The sequence below is a fragment of the Haliotis rubra genome, unplaced genomic scaffold, assembly GCF_003918875.1.
Source record: "Haliotis rubra isolate DU_JTF1 unplaced genomic scaffold, ASM391887v1 Scf9, whole genome shotgun sequence".
In the NCBI taxonomy this organism is placed as follows: Eukaryota; Metazoa; Mollusca; class Gastropoda; order Lepetellida; family Haliotidae; genus Haliotis; species Haliotis rubra.
The window spans coordinates 1106405-1130660 of record NW_025767634.1 but is presented as its reverse complement, the minus strand read 5'-3'; the positions used below and the strand labels follow the sequence as shown (position 1 = coordinate 1130660).

The window sequence follows — 24256 nt, the reverse complement described above, 5'->3', positions numbered from 1 at the left end:
TAGAAAACTGCCTTTCCGACAATGTGGAAGGATGGCTTCGGAAAGATGGGTTTACCAGCAGGTTTGTCAGTCAGTGTATATAAGTCTGTTAGTGATATTGATAGATATACGTAGGCACTTGGATGCTAAATGACTGGGTGCATGAATTAACTTGACCAGACCACGTCCATTTTGCGAAGATAACGAACCCCGCAATAACCTGAACCAGAGACCATATACCGGTATATGGTCTCTGCCTGAACCAAAAGTGATCGTGACACTGATGGTTCTATTGCACCAGATTACGAAATAAGAGTTAAACATGTACATTGTCATTGACACGTGTTTGGCATCTGTAAATGTCCGAAAATGCCCCTTTCTTAAGGCTTCGTAACTATGGCAACATTGCATTGATACCTAGAACAACGCACAAGGCTTGTCTAACCACGTTAATTATCACATAAATATGATGTCAACTACTGTACAAGAATTACAATGCAAGAAATAGATACGTTACAGTTTTTCAAATACCATGCTAATGATCAGATCATTCTGAACAAATTGATAACAACAGTCTTTCAAATAGGATTTGTAAGTGTTTATTCTACTTAAATGTTGAAGTATACTTATTTCTGATTGGTCAGTTGGAAGTGACCAAAATGTGTCGCGGCTACTGTATAATACTATACTATTTAAAGGACGTACATGTATGTCAATATATTTCTTGCAGGAAGCACCCATGTCTTCTTTTGGTGTGTTAGTTTTGTCAAATTCAATTTTTGCTTGGTTAAATCCAGGGATAAAGAGTGAAGTCACCTGTCATCATGTCCCATTAAGTGTGTTTATGTTTGCAATTTGCAGGTGATTCATGAGAGAGATTCAGTTAGCTTGAATTACACCTGTCATCTTGTCCAAGTGTCTTTGATATCAGCAGGTAAACAGTAATCTGTAGTGAGAGAGGATACAATATGTCTGACTTACACCTGTCATCTTGTCCAAGTGTCTTTGATATCAGCAGGTAAACAGTTAACTGTAGTGAGTGATTTTAGTTTTACACCGCACTCGGCAATATTACAGTGAGTGAGTGAGTTTGGTTTTTCGCAGCTTTTAGCAATATCCCAGCAATATCACGGCTGGGGACACCAGAAAATGGGCTTTACACATTGTACCCATGTGGGCCAGGTTTTCGGTGTGTCGAGCAAACACTTTAACCACTAGGCTACCCCATCGCCCCTGGCAATATTCCAGCTATATGGCAGTGGTCTGTAAATAATCAAGTCTGGGCCAGACACTCCAGTGATCAGCAGCATGAGCATCGATCTGCGCAGTTGGGATACAATGACATGTGTCAACCAAGTCTGCAAGTTTAACCACCCAATCCCATGAGGCGCCTCTTACGACAAGCAGGGGTTATGGCAGATCAATTTTAACGGGTCGTTTTCTGTAGTGAGGAAGGGTACAGTATGTTTGACTAACAACTGTAATATTGTCCAAGTGTGTTTGTGTCTTTGTGAGCTGAAGTTAAATGTAACTTATCCAAATAGAGGGTATTGTCCATCACAAAACAGACACACTAGTCTAAACACATCATGTTTTCTTTCCATGTTAGCGTTAATATATTCTGTCCTAGTGTCAGTGAAGTGCTGCCTCTGTCGGTGTACTCCCAACTGTGACTGCAATGAATACACTATGAGGTGAATATGATACGTATCACGAATAAGCGATTACCAGTATATATATTTATTCACGAGTACCTTATGTGTAATATAAAGGGAGTTAAACTATAAAAAATAACTTGTAATGTTTGACAAGATACATCTCAGTGAAGTCAACAAGCAATACATCACAACAATGCTGTTATTTGCCTAATGTTTAATTTGACTGTAATGTAAGTGGCCTTGGCAAATTGACATGAGTACTGTATGGCTTGTACATCTTCCATTTTGCATATCTTACTTATATATGTAACAGATAAAATTCAAGTACAAACACCCTTTCTTAAAAATAAACATAATAAATATTCAGTTCTAGTGCACTGTTCACGAATGGCGTTGGACCCACTGACAAATCCTGTAGATTTCGTCCTGTGAATTTTCAATGGGTCAGACACCCTATTTTCCATCTCTAAGATTAATATTTTGGTGTTGATGAGAACATTCTGGTAATTTGTTGAGATCCCGGCTTGTCAGTACCGACTTAAGCTCCTGTAGTCAATGGCAACTCCAAATTTGTTTGTAAACAGTTGTATCTAAATGTCCTATGGATATATGTTATCTGTACTGACCCCACTAATATCTCTTAGCTTAATCCTGCTGGGAGACCTACCCATTATAGGATAAAATGATGGGATGATCTGGTATAGTTGACTAAAACCTGGCATCTTGTCCAAGTATCTTTGATAGCAGCAGGCAAACAGTTATCTGTAGTAAGGGAGGGGAGGAATCAGTATGTTTGACTGACTGACACCTGTCATCTTGTCCAGGTGTGCTTGATATCAGCAGGTAAATGGTTATCTGTAGTAAGGGAGGATACAGTATATTGACTGAGACCTTTCATCTTGTCCAAGTGTCTTTTGTATCAGCAGGTAAACAAATATCTAATCCTCTGGTCAAAGTGTGTTTGATATTCGGCAGGTAAACAGTGAGGTGAAGTGAGGAAGGATACATTTTGATTGACTCACACCTGTCATCTTGTCCAAGTGTCTTTTGTATCGGCAGGTAAACAAATATCTAATCCTCTGGTTCAAGTGTGTTTGATATTCGGCAGGTAAACAGTGAGGTGAAGTGAGGAAGGATACATTTTGATTGACTGACACCTGTAATGTTGTCCAAGTGTGCTTGATATCAGCAGGTAAACAGTTTTCTGAAGTGAGGGAGGATACAATATGTTTGATTGACACCTGTCATCTTGTCCAAGTGTCTTTGATATCAGCAGGTAAACAGTTATCTGAAGTGAGGGAGGATACAGTATGTTTGACTGACACCTGTCATCTTGTCCAAGTATCTTTGATATCAGCAGGTAAACAGTTATCTGAAGTGAGGGAGGATACAGTATGTTTGACTGACACCTATCATCTTGACCAAGTATCTTTGGGGCGGTGGGGTAGTCTAGTGGTTAAAGCGTTGGCTCGTCACGCCGAAGACCCGGGTTCGATTCCCCACATGGGCACAATGTGTTAAGCCCATTTCTGGTGTCCCCCGCCGTGATATTGCTGGAATATTGCTAAAAGCGGCGTAAAACTAATCTCAGTCAGTCAGTCAGTCCAAGTATCTTTGATATCAGCAGGTAAACAGTTTTCTGAAGTGAGGGAGGATACAGTATGTTTGATTGACACCTGTCATCTTGTCCAAGTATCTTTGATATCAGCAGGTAAACAGTTATCTGACGTGAGGGAGGATACAGTATATTTGACTGACACCTGTCATCTTGTCCAAGTGTCTTTGTTTTTGATATCTGCCTGTAAATTGAATTACCTTAATCTATCATGGTAGGATGTTGTGTATGTGATGTCACCTGAGATATGTTTTTCAGCAATAATGTTTTCGACTATTATTATTGATATATATCTAGAGTGTAGTTCTAACTCTTTGTTTACTGAAAAAAGAAACATCAGCGCTAATACTTCATCCATTGATATCAGGATATATCTATAACATAATATCACAGGTGAATAGATAATATAGTCATATCAGCGTTTTGTTTGCATTATTGATATGTCTGTACATATGATACACCAGTGATCCTTTCAAGCTGTAAATGTAATTATGATTAAAACACAAATAGATATTAACATCCCAATTTTATTAAGATGAAATGGCAGTTTGAGGACTTTATAGCCTTTATTTATTGACACCACAGTAGGTTTTTCAGCTATATGACAAATGTTATTACTTATCATTTAAGGGGCGGTGGGGTAGCCTAGTGGTTAAAGCGTTGACTCGTCGTGCCGAAGACCCGGGTTCGAATCCCCACATGGGTACAATGCGTGCAGCTCATTTCTTGTGTCCCCTGCCTTGATGTTGCTGGAATATTGCTAAAAGCACGTAAAACCAAACTCACTCACTCACTCACTTATCATTTAACATCAGAGAATTTTATTGTGATCACCAAATACATGAATATTAGTGCAGTGTGTACGTGATCATTGAGTTGTAAGTGTAATACACAAATATGACTCCTACGACTACATGTATGAGTGGTCAATATTTTGGGTGGCTAAGCAGACCAGATACCAGCGTATAAGTGTAGTAGTGGAGGAGTTGGCTGTACAAACCACTGAAAGTCAGACCTAATTACCACTAACAGGGACCTACAATACAGTGAGTGAGTGAGTGAGTAGGGTTTTGCATTACTTTTAACAATATTTTAGCAAAATCACTGTTAGGGACACCAGAAATGGGCTTCACACATTGTGGGGAATCGAACCCAGGTCTTCAGTATGACGAGTCAACACTTTAACCACTAGGCTACGCCACAGCCCCCTGAAATCCATGGCAGTTCAACTGACAGTCACAAGTTAGCATATATTTAGTGTTATTAGGATGTAAGCACCACTTGCAGGGGGAATTCAGCTGACATGGAACAAGTAAAACAAAAAATACCCTCATGATTTTTTATCTGATGTTATTTGAGAATATTAAGATCTTTTGTTTCCCAAGATTGTTCCTTGCTAAAAGGGTATCATGTTACAAGGGATATCTGCTCATTCTATCCACCACTGGTGTGTCTCTAACTGGTTTGCATGCCCCCTAAGATAGAGTTGGAATGTGGCAGAAGTAATAGTAACAAGGGTGAGGTCAGATGTGAAAAAACCATTAACGCTTAGTCTCTCAATAGACATAGTTTTGATTGTAACAAATAAACCAATTTAAATTGAAAAGGAGCCCCAGTGAGATTGGAGATTGAGAACCTGAGGAAATCTAGACTTCCCTTCATTTGGGGCATTAGCATTGCAGGAAGCGCAAGGCTGTAGGGAAAATAATGTAGTTCAGGGACTGAGACTACATTTTTCTTAATGTATTTTTGAATGTTTCATGTGGAAAGGTTCTTCAAAATATCGTTCTGTTTGATTAACTACTGAAGTCTTTGATAGGTCTATGCTTGTAAATTTGCCTGCCATTTGCACAGACCAATACACATACATATACTACATATCACAATATCCAATGCTACATATCACAATATCCAATGCTACATATCACAATATCCAATACTACATATCACAATATCCAATCCTACATATCACAATATCCAATACTACATATCACAATATCCAATACTACATATCACTACATATCACAATATCCAATACTACATATCACAATATCCAATACTACATATCACAATATCCAATGCTACATATCACAATACTACATATCACAATATCAATACTACATATCACAATATATCACTAATATCCAATACTACATATCACAATATCACTACATATCACAATATCCAATACTACATATCACAATAATATCCAATACTACATATCACAATATCCAAATATCCAATACTATATATACAATATACCACAATACTACATATCACAATGCTACATATCTACATATATCCAATGCTACATATCACAATATCCAATACTATATATCACAATACATATATCACAATATCCAATGCTACATATCACAATATCCAATACTACATATCATAATATCCACATACTACATGCAATATGCAATACATATCACAATATCCAATACTATATATCATAATATCCACTACATATCACAATATCCAATACTACATATCACAATATACTATATATCAATATCCATGCTACATACATATCACAATATATATATCACAATATCCAATGCTATTATATCACAATATCCAATGCTACATATCACAATATCCAATGCTACATATCACAATATCCAATACTACATATCACAATATCCAATACTACATATCACAATATCCAATACTACATATCACAATATCCAATACTACATATCACAATATCCAATACTACATATCACAATATCCAATACTACATATCACTACATATCACAATATCCAATACTACATATCACAATATCCAATACTACATATCACAATATCCAATACTACATATCACAATATCCAATACTACATATCACAATATCCAATGCTACATATCACAATATCCAATGCTACATATCACAATATCCAATACTACATATCACAATATCCAATGCTACATATCACAATATCCAATGCTACATATCACAATATCCAATACTACATATCACAATATCCAATGCTACATATCACAATATGCAATACTACATATCACAATATCCAATACTTCATATCACAATATCCAATACTACATATCACAATATCCATATATCACAATATCCAATACTACATATCACAATATCCAATGCTACATATCAATGCTAGCATATCATAATATCCAATGCTACATATCACAATATCCAATGCTACATATCACAATATCCAATACTACATATCACAATATCCAATCCTATACATATACTACATGTCACAATATCCAATACTACATATCACAATATCCAATACTACATATCACAATATCCAATACTACATATCAATATCACAATATCCAATACTACATATCACAATATCCAATACTACATATCACAATATCCAATGCTACATATCACAATATCCAATACTACATATCACAATATCCAATGCTACATATCACAATATCCAATGCTACATATCACAATATCCAATACTACATATCACAATATCCAATGCTACATATCACAATATCCAATACTACATATCACAATATGCAATACTACATATCACAATATGCAATACTACATATCACAATATGCAATACTACATATCACAATATCCAATACTACATATCACAATATCCAATACTACATATCACAATATCCAATACTACATATCACAATATCCAATACTACATATCACAATATCCAATACTACATATCACAATATCCAATCCTACATATCACAATATCCAATGCTACATATCACAATATCCAATGCTACATATCACAATATCCAATGCTACATATCACAATATCCAATACTACATATCACAATATCCAATCCTACATATCACAATATCCAATACTACATGTCACAATATCCAATACTACATATCACAATATCCAATACTACATATCACAATATCCAATACTACATATCACTACATATCACAATATCCAATACTACATATCACAATATCCAATACTACATATCACAATATCCAATGCTACATATCACAATATGCAATACTACATATCACAATATGCAATACTACATATCACAATATGCAATGCTACATATCACAATATCCAATACTACATATCACAATATCCAATACTACATATCACAATATCCAATACTACATATCACAATATGCAATACTACATATCACAATATGCAATACTACATATCACAATATCCAATACTACATATCACAATATCCAATACTACATATCACAATATCCAATACTACATATCACAATATCCAATACTACATATCACAATATCCAATCCTACATATCACAATATCCAATCCTACATATCACAATATCCAATACTACATATCACAATATCCAATACTACATATCACAATATCCAATACTACATATCACAATATCCAATACTACATATCACAATATCCAATACTACATATCACAATATCCAATGCTATATATCACAATATCCATGTATACATGAAACTGATGGAGAATATTTAAGTTGACTCGTCCTAATGAATAGAGCGATATGTTATTAACTGTTACTAATTCGATTTCAGGCTCACTGCACATGTTAGACACAGTGAAATATATAACAAATAATGAATAAATTGTAATGGCTCATTAGATTACATGCTGCCTGAGGGACAATTGTATTCAGGGGGTAATGACAGTCAACCGTGCATGACAGTGTATTTGTTTTTGACAGCCTTGTCAAATAGTGATATAATTAATGGCATAACTGCTCATATACACTAAAACCTGGCATCTTGTCCAAGTATCTTTGATAGCAGCAGGTAAACAGTTATCTGTAGTAAGGGAAGGGAGGAATCAGTATGTTTGACTGACACCTGTCATCTTGTCCAGGTGTGCTTGATATCAGCAGGTAAATGGTTATCTGTTGTAAGGGAGGATACAGTATTTTGACTGAGACCTTTCATCTTGTCCAAGTGTCTTTTGTATCGGCAGGTAAACAAATATCTAATCCTCTGGTCCAAGGGTCTTTGATATTCGGCAGGTAAACAGTGAGGTGAAGTGAGGAAGGATACATTTTGATTGACTCACACCTGTCATCTTGTCCAAGTGTGTTTGATATCAGCAGGTAAACAGTTATCTGAAGTGAGGGAGGATACAATATGTTTGACTGACACCTGTCATCTTGTCCAAGTGTGCTTGATATCAGCAGGTAAACAGTTATCTGAAGTGAGGGAGGATACAATATGTTTGATTGACACCTGTCATCTTGTGCAAGTGTGCTTGATATCAGCAGGTAAACAGTTATCTGAAGTGAGGGAGGAAACAGTATATTTGACTGACACCTGTCATCTTGTTCAAGTGTGCTTGATATGAGCAGGTAAACAGTTATCTGAAGTGAGGGAGGATACAGTATGTTTGACTGACACCTGTCATCTTGTCCAAGTGTCTTTGATATCAGCAGGTAAACAGTTATCTGAAGTGAGGAAGGATACGATATGATTAACTGACACCTGTCATCTTGTCCAAGTGTGCTTGATATGAGCAGGTAAACAGTTATCTGAAGTGAGGGAGGAAACAGTATGTTTGACTGACAGCTGTCATCTTGTCCAAGTATCTGCTCATATACACTGTAAAAATGGCTGGTTACAACGGTTAGAGTGAATGCATAATACACACATAATATTAGGGCTGTGTATTGGCAAATAAAGTGTATTGCAATATATTGAGATTCAGGTAGCCAGATTGCAATATGTATTGCGATATATTGGGAACTTGACAGTGAGTGACGCTAACTGTGCATGTCAATCCTATTTTCTACATTATAAGTCCCTAAACATATATGTTAATGGTTCTGATAACGGCAAACTCAAAATTAGGTTGCATAGTCAGGGATTCTATTTCCTCTTTTATACAACTTATAGTATTACACTATAGTCTGCTGTTTTGTCATTGAATAACGAAGGAAACCATTTGTTGTGAATGATAGTCTGTATAGATTTTAGTTTAAACCATAAAAATCATAAATCTTCATGTATGTTCTTTACCCAATATACCGGTTCTCAGAAAATATATTGCAATACGTATCGTTTGAAAAGCGTATTGCGACATACCGGTATACCGGTAATACCTTGCAGTCCTAGATAATATATTGGACCCTGTGGGAGCAAAATATCCTGGCTGCTGGGGAAACTAAATGCATGGCATGGTCAGGTTTGGTGATTGTCATTATAACCTAGACTTGCACCAGTCTCTAAGGTAATAATTAATAGTTTAAATGATAATTTCTACAAAATATAAATATTCCTCTAACAGACTGGCAAAACAGTCTGCTTATCTAGACTTGCCTCTCTGTAAGGACTGAATTGCTATACGTCCATGGGCTCAGCATTCAGCACAGCCTTAGAGCAAGGCTAGTCATAACCCAAGAACATGGATTATTGTGTGTGATATCTGTGACTGGATTGTCTGGTCTACACTTGATTTTTGACAGGCTACTGTCTGGACAGTTGACTAAGTTTATAACGAGCATGCTTACAATGAACTGACACACATAATGTACTGTTCCTTTTGTCCTGTCCACCTGCTGTGTATTTTAGTCAAAATGCATATAACGAACTTTGGTTATAATGAACTAAAGTTAGTGGTCCCTTTTAGCTTGTTATTACTGTAATTTACTGCAGTTAGGATATGGCTGAGTGTGGCATTAACAAACAAACAAATAATTCATTCATGTTCAATCTTTGTTTTGCTGTACTATATTTCTCACACAGTATTTTATTATAGTATTAGGCTCCGCCCGTCTGTACGTACGTACGTAATTGGATTATCTTAAGAACCGTTAACTGGATTCTTTTCATATTTGGTACCTAGGTTCATCACAGAAAAAGAAAGGTCCCAGTCAGGTTTGGTGACCTTCACCTTCATTTCAAGGTCACAAGGGGACTTTAACGTTTTACCTGCATGTTAAGCTATCTCAAGTACTGTTTACTGGATTTTCTTCATATTCAACACCAAGCTTTATCTAGAGAAGGCGCAGGGCCCAGTCGATTTTGGTGACCTTCACTTAATTTTCGAGGTCACGGCGACACTTTGAAGACTTCAGCATGTTAACCTGCATGTAAAGATTGTCAGCGAGATATCTCAAGTACAGTTCACTGGAATTTCGCCATAGACTTCCAAGACTTCTCTTGAATGTTTTTCAATAAGCAATTTCTTTATTACTATTTTTGCATATTTCATACACTAAGACATTCATGTCAAGGTCAAAGTGAGTTTGTGCGTTTGAACAACTACAGAGCTAGATATCAAGAGAGGTTGACTGGTCATGTTTTTGTTGACATTTAACTTCATCTTAAATTACAACCTTCACTTTCATTACTTTTTAAGTTTGATTTGATAATTTGCGGCGGGGGATTATGTCACCTTAGTGACAAATGCTTGTTGATTTTTGTTTGTTTGCCGTCTGCTGGCTTCATCTGCAGCTTGTATACAGCTCCAGCATTATGACAGTCTGGTATGAAATTTGTGTTGTGAACAGTTGATATCGGACTAAATTATTTGCCTGTCATTGATGGAGAGTTACCAAGGTAACATTTAAAAGAAACAGTTGATACTGGTCAAAACTCTGCTCTCAAATTCTGGGACACTAAGGACCAGTTGACCTTGTAATTGACTGTTTCTGATCTGGATTATCTTGTCACACATCTACTCACCCATCTGGTAGGCTGTTGTAGTCAGTCTATGTTTTACTGCGACTGAGTTAGCTGCATTAGGACTTGTGTAACAATACAGCTTGTTAAAAGAAACACATCCGTTTGGAAGGACTTTCGTTGAAAGTTTGTAAGGGGACTGTTAAATATTGATATGTTGAACCAACAATAATCTTGATACAGAGAATAGATTCCTGAAAACATTTCAGTAACTTTTGCCCGTTCAGAACATGACAGCAAGAGACATGATCTTACTATTTCAGATCCCTGGAGTAAACAGTCAGCCCAACGCTAATCCAGTTTGGATATATTCCTCTGTGCTTGTCTACCTGATCAGTGAAACTGTTGTTGCCAACAGTGAATACATGTAGTGACAGTGAATGTCAAGGTTTACAGAAGCTGACGGATCACTGCTGTTTGACATTTGACAAACCATCACTTGCATCAGATACCATGTATTACCATGACAGCCATCTTGAAACGTGAAACAATGTTGAGATTTTTTCTGTGTACAACTGTTGAGTAGTGTCAGTTAGAGTACAAGCTGTTTCCCACCAGCAACAAGTTGGTTCATCAAATGGCTTTCTGCAGGCAAACTTAGCTCACCTGCTCACTGGTTTGCTCTCAGTCAATATCTGCTCCTCATTTGAAGTTTGAGACGGTGGGGTAGCCTAGTGGTTAAAGCTGCCGCTCGTCTTGCTGAAGACCTGGGTTCAATTCCACACATGGGTACAATGTGTGAGGCCCATTTCTGGTGTCCCCCACCATGATTTTGCTGGAATATTGCTAAAAGTGGCTTAAGACTAAATTCACTCACTCACTCACTTTTGAAGTGTGTTTTGTTCATTGTTTAGTGCCAATCTGTAAATAATTGAGTCTGGACCAGACAGTCAAGTGATTGACATCATGAGCACTGATCTATGCAAATGGGATATGACATGCATCAACAAAGTCAGAGAGGCTGACCAACTAATCCCATCAGCTGCCTCTTACAACAAGCATGATTTGATGAAAAACAATTCTAAACCAGACTTTTGGAAGTGATGGTGGGGTGGGCTAGTGGTTAAAGTGCTTGCTTGTCACACCAAAGACCCTGGAACCATTCCCCACATGGGGGCAAAGTGTGAAGTCCATGTCTGGTGTCTCCAGATTTTGCTGGACTGACTGACTGAGTTTTCTCCTTCTACCACCAACACAAACCAGATAAAAGAACAAACAACAGTGTAAGTCCCCTGCGACACTTGCCAAGGCGTTTATTAAAACTGTACGCGGTACATCACATCACAGTGATGATTAACGCCTCACCGTCTTGTTCCACGCAAACATTCCTTCAAGCAGATTGACCTTCCTGCAAGGCAGTTTCTACGTTTGCACCCTAGAAGAAAAAAGTACGCATATTATCACTGTAGACATCAGATGCTACTGTAACATCTCCTCCACCTACAAGGTAGGTATGACAACACTGCAGCAGTGTTTCTCATTATCATCTCTTCTTGCAGCACCTTAAGTGTCACAAATCAATATGTTCAGTACTGGTGTCGCAGCCGAGAATGAACTTACCGCGCTATGACGTCACATTTATAGACATATCTGACAGCGCCCTCTAGACCATGCATTACCTCCCCTTTTATCTGGTTTGTCCCTAAAGAGAAATCAATTTCTATCTAATTCACCCAGCTCAAACGATAGAAATTTCATTAGTTTTACGCCGCTTTTAGCAATATTCCAGCAACATCACGGCGGGGAACACCAGAAATGGGCTTCACACATTGTACCCATGTGGGGATGCGAACCTGGGTCTTCGGCGTGACGAGCCAACGCTTTAACCATTAGGCTACCCCACCGCCAAGATTTTGCTGGAATATAGCTAAAACAGTGTAAAACAATTCTCAATCACTGATCACTGAGTTTTGCAGGATTGAAGTCCAAGTGAGCTTATGAAACTTAGCCTCTTCTCAAAATGCCCTGAACAAATATATTTTACAATTTCTTCTAAAAAAATAAATAAAGTATATATATAAGACAGGATTAAATGGTGTATGTAAAAATTAATTGCGTTAACATGTCCAGGGATATGTTTTCACTTTAAAAGGGGCGGTGGGGTAGCCTAGTGGTTAAAGCGTTCACTCATCATGCTGAAGACCTGGGCACGAATCCCCACATGGGTACAATGTTTGAAACCCATTTCGGGTGTCCCCCTGCCATGATATTGCTCGAATATTGCTAAAAGTGGTGTAAAACCATAGTCACAGTTTTACTTTCACTTTACAAAAATCAAAACTCAAAGTCTGCATGTATTATCATTTTGGTCCCTTCTACACAGATGCATTTTCTTTGAAAATAATGTGTAGTTATTGAAAAGAATCACATGGTGATTGTCGCAGGGTAAACAGTATTTCATATTGTTGTCTTTACTGTAATTTGAAGTTCTATATTTTGTGGGAAGGTGGGGTAGCCTAGTGGTTAAAGCATTCGCTCATCACGCCAAAGGATCGGGTTCTATTCCCCACATGGATAAAATGTGTGAAGCCCATTTCTGCTGACCCCCACCATGATATTGCGTGATATACCTAAAAGGGGCATAAAACCAAACTCATTCACTCACTCACTATATTTTGTGTATAAATGAAGGTAAGCTACAGTGCCCTATTGACCCCGAGGAAAGCGATATCAGTTAAGTAGCCACCCAGGCTGTGTTACCATGTGCTGACTCAGTTTTCATTTAATTTCAGGAATGCAACCATGACTAGATCATCGTAAACTTCAACGCTTGTGGTGCGTGCATCCCTTCAGTGTTGAGCATGGTGTTGTCAGTGGTAGACACAAGGGGTATGCGATTATCTGAAGCAACCTTATTCTTCAACCACCTATGCAGCATCATGACTAGGTACATAAAAGAATATCACATCTTCTTTAAGCAACCTGATGCTTAAACCACCCGTGGAAAAGTTTCTGAGGAGCCAATACTTTGCATGAACGTGTATAAAACCACAAAGATCAGAAGTTCCACACCAGTTAACTTCTGAATTGATCAACACGTGTTCCGATAGAATTGGAAAATTGTTTGCATTGAGCCACAGCCAGTGTTAATCATCCATCCTAACTGCTGCAGTCAGTAGACGTTTGGTCAGCAGCCATGATCAGGGATGTGAATGGAGGATACTGGGGGCTGGCCATCATCTTGTCAGCCTTCATGATCCAGTTTCTAGCGTTCGGCACAGGTCTGTCGATTGGCCTATACAATATCGAGTTACTTGCTATCACAGGTGATGACGCCTTCTCAGTGTCGTTAGTGGCAGCCATAAACACTGGCTGCTTCCTCGGTTCAGGTAAGTGTTCCACAACTTCACCAATACAACCTGGCCACCATACTACATACTCACTCACACATGTAGTTTCATACTCACTCACACATGTAGTTTCATACTCGCTCACACATGTAGTTTCATACTCGCGCACACATGTAGTTTCATACTCGCTCACACATGTAGTTTCATACTCACTCACACATGTAGTTTCATACTCACACATGTAGTTTCATACTCACTCACACATGTAGTTTCATACTCACTCACACATGTAGTTTCATACTCACACATGTAGTTTCATACTCACACATGTAGTTTCATACTCACTCACTTGTAGTTTCATACTCGCTCACACATGTAGTTTCATACTCACTCACACATGTAGTTTCATACTTGCTCACACATGTAGTTTCATATTCACACATAGATGTAGTTTCACACTCACTCACACATGTAGTTTCACACTCACTCACATGTAGTTTCATACTCACTCACACATGTAGTTTCATATTCACACACACACACATGTAGTTTCATACTCATTCACACATGTAGTTTCATACTCGCTCACACATGTAGTTTCATACTCACACACACATGTAGTTTCATACTCACACACACTTGTAGTTTCATACTCATACACACATGTAGTTTCATACTAGCAAAACACATGTAGTTTCATACTCACACACACATGTAGTTTCATGCTCACATCACACATGTAGTTTCATACTCACAAACACATGTAGTTTCATACTCATTCACACATGTAGTTTCACATACTGTAGCTCACACATGTAGTTTCACTACTCACACACACATGTAGTTTCATATACACACACACACATGTAGTTTCATACTCATACACACATGTAGTTTCATACTCGCAAACACATGTAGTTTCATACTCACACACACATGTAGTTTCATACTCACACACACATGTAGTTTCATACTCATACACACATGTAGTTTCATACTCGCAAACACATGTAGTTTCATATTCACTCACATATTCACTCACATGTAGTTTCATACTCACACACATGTAGTTCCATACTCACTCACACATGTAGTTTCATACTCACACACATGTAGTTTCATACTCACACACACATGTAGCTTCCTACTCACTCACACATGTAGTTTCCTACTCACTCACACATGTAGTTTCATACTCATACACACATGTAGTTTCATACTCACATACACATGTAGTTTCATACTCACTCACACATGTAGAAACCCTTTGTGTTGGTATGCAATGAGTCATGATCACTCATTGCTTTTATATGCTATAGTTTGGCATGAAATGCATGTGGACCCGTCTTTTTGTAAATATCTCTTCATCCAATGGCCCAATCGATCTCAAACTGTGCAAGTGGATGTTGTGTCAGACAACCTAATCACATTGTAAATCACCGATTTTATGCATTTGTATTAAAGAATCTGTCTATGTAACTGTCAACAAAATAAACAGCAGAACGCAGACAGCTTGCAGAGGGAGGGAGCCAATGACCTGTAACAGCAGCAGTGTTGGGTCATAAAGGTAAATGCACATGCAGTTCATGATAGTTACCTGTGCAGTGCACAGTGATAGACCGCTTTGGATCATTCACATTGACTACTTCTAGTTGTCATCATGAAAGCTTATTCAGATGATGCTAAACATTTAATTAGAAATGTGTTGAATTTTTAAAAAGAGAGCAAACATAGCAAAACCGATTTATAAGGTGTCGGATTACATGAAACGTACATAGCTGACCTACATTGATTGAACGTTGACCTTTATGTCATGCCAAACTATAGGTGAAACCCTTTCTGTATATGCAGTGAGTCATGATGACTCATTACTTTCATATGTTAGGTGAAACCCTTTGTGTTGGTATGCAGTGATGAGTCATGCTAGGTGAAACCCTTTCTGTTGGTATGCAGTGAGTCATGATGACTCATTACTTACATATGCTAGGTGAAACCCTTTGTGTTGGTATGCAGTGAGTTATGATGCAGTGTCATGATGACTCATTACTTTCATATGTTAGGTGAAACCCTTTGTGTTGGTATGCAGTGAGTCATGATGACTAATTACTTTCATATGCTAGGTGAAACCCTTTGTGTTGGTATGCAGTGAGTCATAATGACTCATTACTTTCATATGCTAGATGAAACCCATTGTGTTGGTATGCAGTGAGTCATGATGACTCATTACTTTCATATGCTAGGTGAAACCCTTTGTGTTGGTATGCAGTGAGTCATGATGGGCCATTACTTTCAAGGGCTTGGTGAAACCCTGTCCCATGTATTCTCATGTATTTATGTTGCTTTGTGAAATATAATGTTTTTTCTACAGGTCCACTTGCCAGTTTGTTGATGAACTATTTGAGTCATCGAACCATTGTATTGATCGGTGCTGGCCTGAGTTCCGCCAGCATACTCTGTGTGCCCTTCCTGCCAAAGCATAGGCTACATGTACGCTCTGTGGGGAGTGGGTGCAGGTGTGTATAAGATATAGACTACATGTACGCTCTGTGGGGAGTGGGTGCAGGTGTGTATGAGATATAGACTACATGTACACTCTGTGGGGAGTGGGTGCAGGTGTGTATGAGATATAGACTACATGTACACTCTGTGGGGAGTGGGTGCAGGTGTGTATGAGATATGGACTACATGTACACTCTGTGGGGAGTGGGTGCAGGTGTGTATGAGATATAGACTACATGTACGCTCTGTGGGGAGTGGGTGCAGGTGTGTATGAGATATGGACTACATGTACACACTGTGGGGGTGGGTGGGTGCAGGTGAGTGTGGATGAGATATAGACTACATGTGGGTGCCTGTGTATGAGATATATGGACTACATGTATGCAGGTGTGTATGGATAGTGGGACAGGTGTGTATGAGATATAGACTACCTGTACAGCTCTGTGGGGAGTGGGTGCAGGTGTGTATGAGATATAGACTACATGTACACTCTGTGGGGAGTGGGTGCAGGTGTGTATGAGATATGGACTACATGTATGCTCTGTGTACTCTCTGGGGAGTGGGTGCAGGTGTGTATGAGATATGGACTACATGTAAACTCTGTGGGGAGTGGGTGCAGGTGTGTATGAGATATAGACTACATGTACACTCTGTGGGGAGTGGGTGCAGGTGTGTATGAGATATGGACTACATGTATGCTCTGTGGGGAGTGGGTGCAGGTGTGTATGAGATATGGACTACATGTACACTCTGTGGGGAGTGGGTGCAGGTGTGTATGAGATATGGACTACATGTATGCTCTGTGGGGAGTGGGTGCAGGTGTGTATGAGATATAGACTACCTGTACCCTCTGTGGGGAGTGGGTGCAGGTGTGTATGAGATATGGACTACATGTACACTCTGTGGGGAGTGGGTGCAGGTGTGTATGAGATATAGACTACATGTACGCTCTGTGGGGAGTGGGTGCAGGTGTGTATGAGATATAGACTACATGTACACTCTGTGGGGAGTGGGTGCAGGTGTGTATGAGATATGGACTACATGTACACTCTGTGGGGAGTGGGTGCAGGTGTGTATGAGATATAGACTACATGTACACTCTGTGGGGAGTGGGTGCAGGTGTGTATGAGATATAGACTACCTGTACATGCCTCTGTGGGGAGTGGGTGCAGGTGTGTATGAGATATAGACTACATGTACACTCTGTGGGGAGTGGGTGCAGGTGTGTATGAGATATAGACTACATGTACACTCTGTGGGGAATGGGTGCAGGTGTGTATGAGATATGGACTACAGGTGTACAATTTGAGGGACTACATGTACACCCCAGAGGGGTGCAGGTGTGTATGAGATATAGACTACATGTATGCTCTGTGGGGAGTGTGCAGGTGCATTTGAGGTGTATGAGATGCAGGTGTTATGGATATGGACTACATGTATGCTCTGTGGGTGAGTGCTGTCTGACTGTTAGAACACCTGTATACCAGTCCATGGTGCAGGATATGGACTACATGTACATCCTCTGTGTGGGAGTGGGTGCAGGTGTGTATAGCGGCAGAGTTCAGATATGGACTACATTTATGCTCAGGCGATATTGTTTGTGTGCAGGCAGGTGTATGCATGGATATGCTGACTACCTGTGTATATGGACTGTTGTACTCTTTTCTGTCTGGGAGTGGGTGTGTGTATGAGATATAGACTACCTGTACACTCTGTGGGGAGTGGGTGCAGGTGTGTATGAGATATTGACTACATGTACACTCTGTGGGGAGTGAGTGCAGGTGTGTATGAGACATAGACTACATGTACGCTCTGTGGAAAGCTGGGTTTAGATATTTGAGATATAGACTACATGTACGCTCTGTGGAGAGTTGGGTTTAAATGTTTATCAGATAAAGACGACATATTCTCTCCTTGTTGAGTGTAGTTTGACATTTGTTGTCTTGTCAAAGTTTTTTGCCGATATATGTGTCAGCACACTGGATATGAAATGCTGTCTGTTTCAGGTGTGGGGTTTTGCTTCGTGTATGTCCCATCTCACGTGATGAGCGGGCTGTACTATCACAAGCACACCAGTCTCGCCACCGGGGTCGCTACAGCAGGTTCTGGGCTCGGGATGACAGTTTTCCCCATAATAGTTGGCTACCTTATTGAAGTCTATACATGGCGCGGGTCGCTGATTATAGTGGCAGGTTTGATGTTAAATCTGTTCGTATTCGGCCTCCTCTTACGTCCCTTGCCTAGACCTAAGAAGAAGATAGAAGATGAAACTATGTTAGAAAATACAGAAGAAAAAAGTAATCATGATAATGAAACAAAAGAAAAAAGATTCCGACATTTTTTTGGTTTTTGTGTTTTTGAATTCGATGTGTTTTTTGTCAGTAATATAATGTGGAATATGGGTCTAAATATGGTGGTGACATTTGGACCAGATTTCATTCTAACATCACTAGGCATTACAAGTATAGAAGCTGCTTATATGCTGACTGTTTTAGGTCTTTGTACTTTCTTAGGTTCTCTTGTGACAGGTTTCATCGGTAACTTCCGTTGGATGAACAGGATTTTCTTGTATGTACTGGTATGTTTACTGGCAGGCATTGGAGTTATTTGCTTCCCAGTAGCTAAGACGTATGGTACCATGGTGATGCTTCATGGTGTTGTTGGACTTGGGTTTGGGGGCATCCTGGGCCTGCTTCTTATCTTGACGTCTGACCTGCTGGGCCCCGAGAATCTGGGTGATGGCGTTGGCTACCTCATGCTGTCCAATGGTGTGGGATGTTTTGCTGGACCTCCAATCGCAGGTAACTAACCCGTGAAGGTCCGTGTTAGTATTGGTCTTCAGTAATCCATGCTTGTCGTAAGAGGCAAATAACGTGATTGGGTGGTCAGGCTCGCTGACTTGGTTGACACATGTCATTGTATCCCAATTGCGTATATTGATGCTCGTGCTGTTGATACCTGGATTGTCTGGTCCAGACTCGATTATTTACAGACCGCCGCCATATAGCTGGAATAGTGCTGAGTGTTAAACTAAACTCGCTTACCCATATTTGTGCTGATTAGATTCTCCGATCTGGTAATGGAGACCAGCAACTTTAGGCTTCCCTGCAATACTGAGTTGAAATGCTGTGGATATAACTGCAATAAGTTGAGGTTATTTTGTCACTTCAACACAACATTTACATTTTATGTTTACATACAAAGAGTACAGAATCATGGCGTTTTGCCGTATATAGTGGTATTTGGCAAGGTTAGCAGGGTTTCCATGCCAACACAGTGTTGAAGTTTAAAAGAACATCCCCTATGTGAGTTATTACTAATCCTATAAATATGTTACATGTCATTGAGAAGTTAGGTCTATCTAATGGACTGATGCTAATAGATATGTTAACACACAGTGCACAGTGGCTGTAATGTTCTGTGTTTCAGGGGGCTGTGGGGTAGCCTAGTGGTTAAAGCGTTCGCTTCTCATGCTGAAGACCCGGGTTCTTTTCCCCATCTGGATACAATGTGTGAAGCCCATTTCTGGTGTCCCCTGCCGTGATATTGCTGGAATATTGCTAAAAGCGGTGTGAAACTAAACTCACTCACTCACTCTGTGTTTCAGGCCTGTTGAAGGACAGCTTTGGTATCTATGACTTGGCACTGTACACAGCTGGGGCACTGGTCTTAGCCAGCGGTGTCATAATGCTGCTAGTGCCTCTCAAGACCAAACTGACGGGATCAGCCATCTACAGCAAGGACACAGAAGAAGAGGTTGCTCAGGGGAGTTAAGGCTGTACATTGATGGAGGCATAGATCTGTACATTGATGGAGGCATAGATCTGTACATTGATGGAGGCAGAGATCTGTACATGTAGGTGGCATACATCTGTACATTGATGGAGGCAGAGATCTGTACATTGATGAAGACATAGATCTGTACATTGATGAAAACATATATCTGTACATTGATGGAGGCATAGATCTGTACATTGATGAAGACATAGATCTGTACATTGATGAAGACATATATCTGTACATTGATGGAGGCATAGATCTGTATATTGATGAAGACATAGATCTGTACATTGATGAAGACATATATTTTTACATTGATGGAGGCATAGATCTGTATATTGATGAAGACATAGATCTGTACATGTAGGTGGCATACATCTGTACATTATTTTTTATTCAGTCACTGTATTACACAATAGGCTTGAACAAATATTTCAACATAACCCCCAGCATCCTAACGTCGCTTTATTATGAAGCATCGAACAGCAAATGGGACCTCGAGGAGTTCATGGATCAGATACCAATGTACCATAGCTCTGTATATTGATGGAGGCATAGATCTGTACATTGATGGAGGCATAGATCTGTACATTGATGGAGGCATAGATCTGTACATTGATGGAGGCATAGATCTGTACATTGATGGAGGCATAGATCGGTACATTGATGGAGGCATAGATCTGTACATTGATGGAGGCATAGATCTGTACATTGATGGAGGCATAGATCTGTACATTGATGGAGGCATAGATCTGTACATTGATGGAGGCATAGATCTGTACATTGATGGAGGCATAGATCTGTACATTGATGGAGGCATAGATCTGTACATTGATGGAGGCATAGATCTGTACATTGATGGAGGCATAGATCTGTACATTGATGGAGGCATAGATCTGTACATTGATGTACATACATTGATGGAGGCAGGCAGATCTGTACATTGATGGAGGCATATCTGTACATTGATGGAGGCATAGATCTGTACATTGATGGAGGCATAGATCTGTATATTGATGGAGGCATAGATCTGTACATTGATGATAGGTATATTGATGGAGGCATAGATCTGTACATTGATGGCCATAGATCTGTACATTGAGCCATATATCTGTACATTGATGGAGGCATAGATCTGTAGGCATTGATGGATGGTGCATAGATCTGTACATTGATTGAGGCATAGATCTGTACATTGATGGAAGGTGATCCATAGATCTGTACATGGAGGCAGAGCACTTGGCATAGATCATTGTGGTGCCAAGATCTGTACATTGATGGTGCCATAGATCTGTACATTGATGGAGGCATAGATCTGTACATTGATGGAGGCATGATGGAGGCATAGATCTGTACATTGATGGAGGCATATATCTGTATATTGATGGTGGCATATATCTGTACATTGATTGATGGCATAGATCTGTACATTGATGGAGGCATAGATCTGTACATTGATGGTGGCATACATCTGTACATTGATGGAGGCATATATCTGTACATTGATGGAGGCATATATCTGTACATTGATTGAGGCATAGATCTGTACATTGATGGAGGCATAGATCTGTACATTGATGAGGCATAGATCTGTATATTGATGGAGGCATCAATATGTATATTGATGGTGGCATAGATATGTACATTTAGAATTCTGGCAGGGGTATGGCAGCAAGGTTATATAGATGTTCTGTTTGAGAAATATTTTAAGTAATTTTTTAGTATCTGTTTTGGGATTTCATGAAGATGAAAAGAAATATGCTTTAGATGAAAGCAGAATCAAAGAAAGGTATCATTTGTGTGCATTGCATGCTTGGTTTTCATAACCAGTGTTAACCACGCTATTTTTCATAATGTTGTGTTTTCATTTAAGGTTTATGTATATTTGACATATTTGTGTTTTACAGTTATGGTTGTCTTTTGTAACTGTTAATATTTTGAATGTTTACATTTTACAGTTATGGTTGTCTTTTGACAAACTAATTGGTCCTCTCCGATAGCACACTTTTCTTATCTTTCACCTTTACATAGTCGTTACATAATCCTGTATCTCATTGATCTCCAAGGACAGATATGGTTATGTTGGTGATGTTAATGTTACGCCTCACCTGTTTATGTGTAGCTTTTGGGCAGGCTTGAGAAAAACTGAACATGACATTATGAAACTGTATCAGGGCTTTGCAGACCATTGTGATGTCATCAGTTACCATGACATCAGTTACCATGACATCAAATGACATCACAAATATCTACCTCTGAAGCTTATTAGCTATATTTTTTTCTCATAAAACACTTGTTATTACTTTTTCTAAGATGCTTTCCTAAAAGATCAAAGGCTTGACTGTATCAGACAAGGACTTGTCATCTTGTCAGTATGAAACTCAGCACTGAAATCATTGCATTTGACCTATAAATTTACCATGACATTTGGCATAATAATGACATATGATGGGTGCTGACAGTTTTGTGTACTTTATATTCACCAATGGGAAAAGGGATTGACATTTCATGAATGAAACAAAGGCTGAGCCATAATGAATATTCCTCATAAGACCTTTCGGGGCTGTGGGGTAGCCTAGTGGTTAAAGTGTTGGCTCGTCACGCCGAAGACCCGGGTTCGATTCCCCACATGGGCACAATGTGTGAAGCCCATTTCTGGTGTCCCCCGTCGTGATATTGCTGGAATATTGCTAAAAGCGGCGTAAAACTAAACTCAGTCAGTCAGTCATAAGACTAAGTTTGTTTATAAATGAGGCCTAAAATTCCAGACAGTTTTCAGCTTCCATGTCCATACTGCTACTAATGAATATAACAGCAACAAAAGTTTAATACGGCAAGATAATGAATTTTGTTGTTGTTAGATAGAATTTTACACATATTATTTGCCATTTTTGGCTTCTACAGTAAGAAAGTCTATGTGGGGTATTTTCATTTTGTCTTGTTGTAAAGAGAGTCAGCCCCTGTTGCTTTATTTCCTGTACAGGTATAGAATTTCTCTTGAGATTCCGAGATTCCAGGATTGTTCTCAACACCTGCTTATAAGGCTTGATGAAAATCAGATGCACAGGCTCTGGGACATGGTTATTTTGCACAGGTCTGAATAGGTGAGGTGAGGTGAAATGGGGTTTACATCGTACTTAAGAATATTTCGCTCATATGATGACGTGCATGCGTGTGTGAGTGAGTGAGTGAGTGAGTTTAGTTTCACACCACACTCAGCAATATTCCAGCTATATGGCGGCGGTCTGTAAATACTGGAGTCTAGACCAGACAATCCAGTGATCAACAGCATGACCATCGATCTGCGCAATTGGAACCGATGACACATGTCAACCAAGTCAGCGAGCCTGACCACCCGATCCCGTTAGTTGCCTCTTACGACAAGCATGGGTTACTGAAGGCACATTCTCACCCGGACCTTCACATGTTTGCATGCGTGTGTATGTGTATGTGCGGCTGCTTGTACTAGCCCAGACTTAAGCTGGTTTTATAGTGCCAGCCCACTGAGATACCATGCCGCAGTTAAGCATGAATACCCCACTCAGACACATTATACTGACTCCGAGCCGACCAGTGGGCACTTTAACCACTACACCACGGAGGAGGCCTACAGGTCTGAATAGTCCAACAGCGTTCATGTTATCGTTCATCGTACCTCTGTGGTGTGCATCATTGCTCATGTTTTCATCGTACCTCTGTGGTGTGCATCGTTGCTCATGTTTTCATCGTACCTCTGTGGTGTGCATTGTTTCTCATGTTTTCATCGTACCTCTGTGGTGCGCAT

General features: G+C 39.3%; 2 protein-coding genes across 2 annotated transcripts; one reads left to right on the top strand and one right to left on the bottom strand.

Moving 5' to 3' along the window:
* Window positions 1-20980, top strand: LOC124263887 (monocarboxylate transporter 12-like). Its single transcript, XM_046698614.1, has 7 exons — window positions 1-61; window positions 13636-14232; window positions 16562-16706; window positions 17080-17192; window positions 17629-17661; window positions 18699-19493; window positions 20300-20980. The coding sequence occupies exons 2-7, from the start codon at window positions 14040-14042 to the stop codon at window positions 20464-20466; spliced, it is 1446 nt and encodes a 481-aa protein (XP_046554570.1). The 5' UTR covers window positions 1-61; window positions 13636-14039; the 3' UTR covers window positions 20467-20980.
* LOC124263886 (uncharacterized protein YBL113C-like) lies at window positions 20782-24256 on the bottom strand. The gene is made up of 5 exons (XM_046698613.1): window positions 24242-24256; window positions 21902-22039; window positions 21461-21607; window positions 21015-21368; window positions 20782-20856 (listed from the first exon to the last, which is right to left on the bottom strand). Exons 1-5 carry the CDS (start codon window positions 24254-24256, stop codon window positions 20782-20784), a joined length of 729 nt encoding a protein of 242 aa, XP_046554569.1.

What these genes read in the sequence shown, in the direction of transcription:
- LOC124263886 (XM_046698613.1), bottom strand. An exon ending in AGATCTATGCCTCCATCAAT is followed by an intron (nt 21,369 to 21,460) that starts GTACAGATCTAT and finishes ATCAATGTACAG; the next exon opens with ATCTATGCCTCCATCAATGT. An exon ending in AGATCTATGCCTCCATCAAT is followed by an intron (nt 20,857 to 21,014) that starts ATACAGAGCTAT and finishes ATAAAAAATAAT; the next exon opens with GTACAGATGTATGCCACCTA.
- LOC124263887 (XM_046698614.1), top strand. Translation starts at nt 14,040, where the DNA reads ATGATCAGGGATGTGAATGGAGGATACTGGGGGCTGGCCATCATCTTG. An exon ending in TCTGTGGGGAGTGGGTGCAG is followed by an intron (nt 16,707 to 17,079) that starts GTGTGTATAAGA and finishes ACATGTATGCAG; the next exon opens with GTGTGTATGGATAGTGGGAC. An exon ending in TGCTGGACCTCCAATCGCAG is followed by an intron (nt 19,494 to 20,299) that starts GTAACTAACCCG and finishes TCTGTGTTTCAG; the next exon opens with GCCTGTTGAAGGACAGCTTT.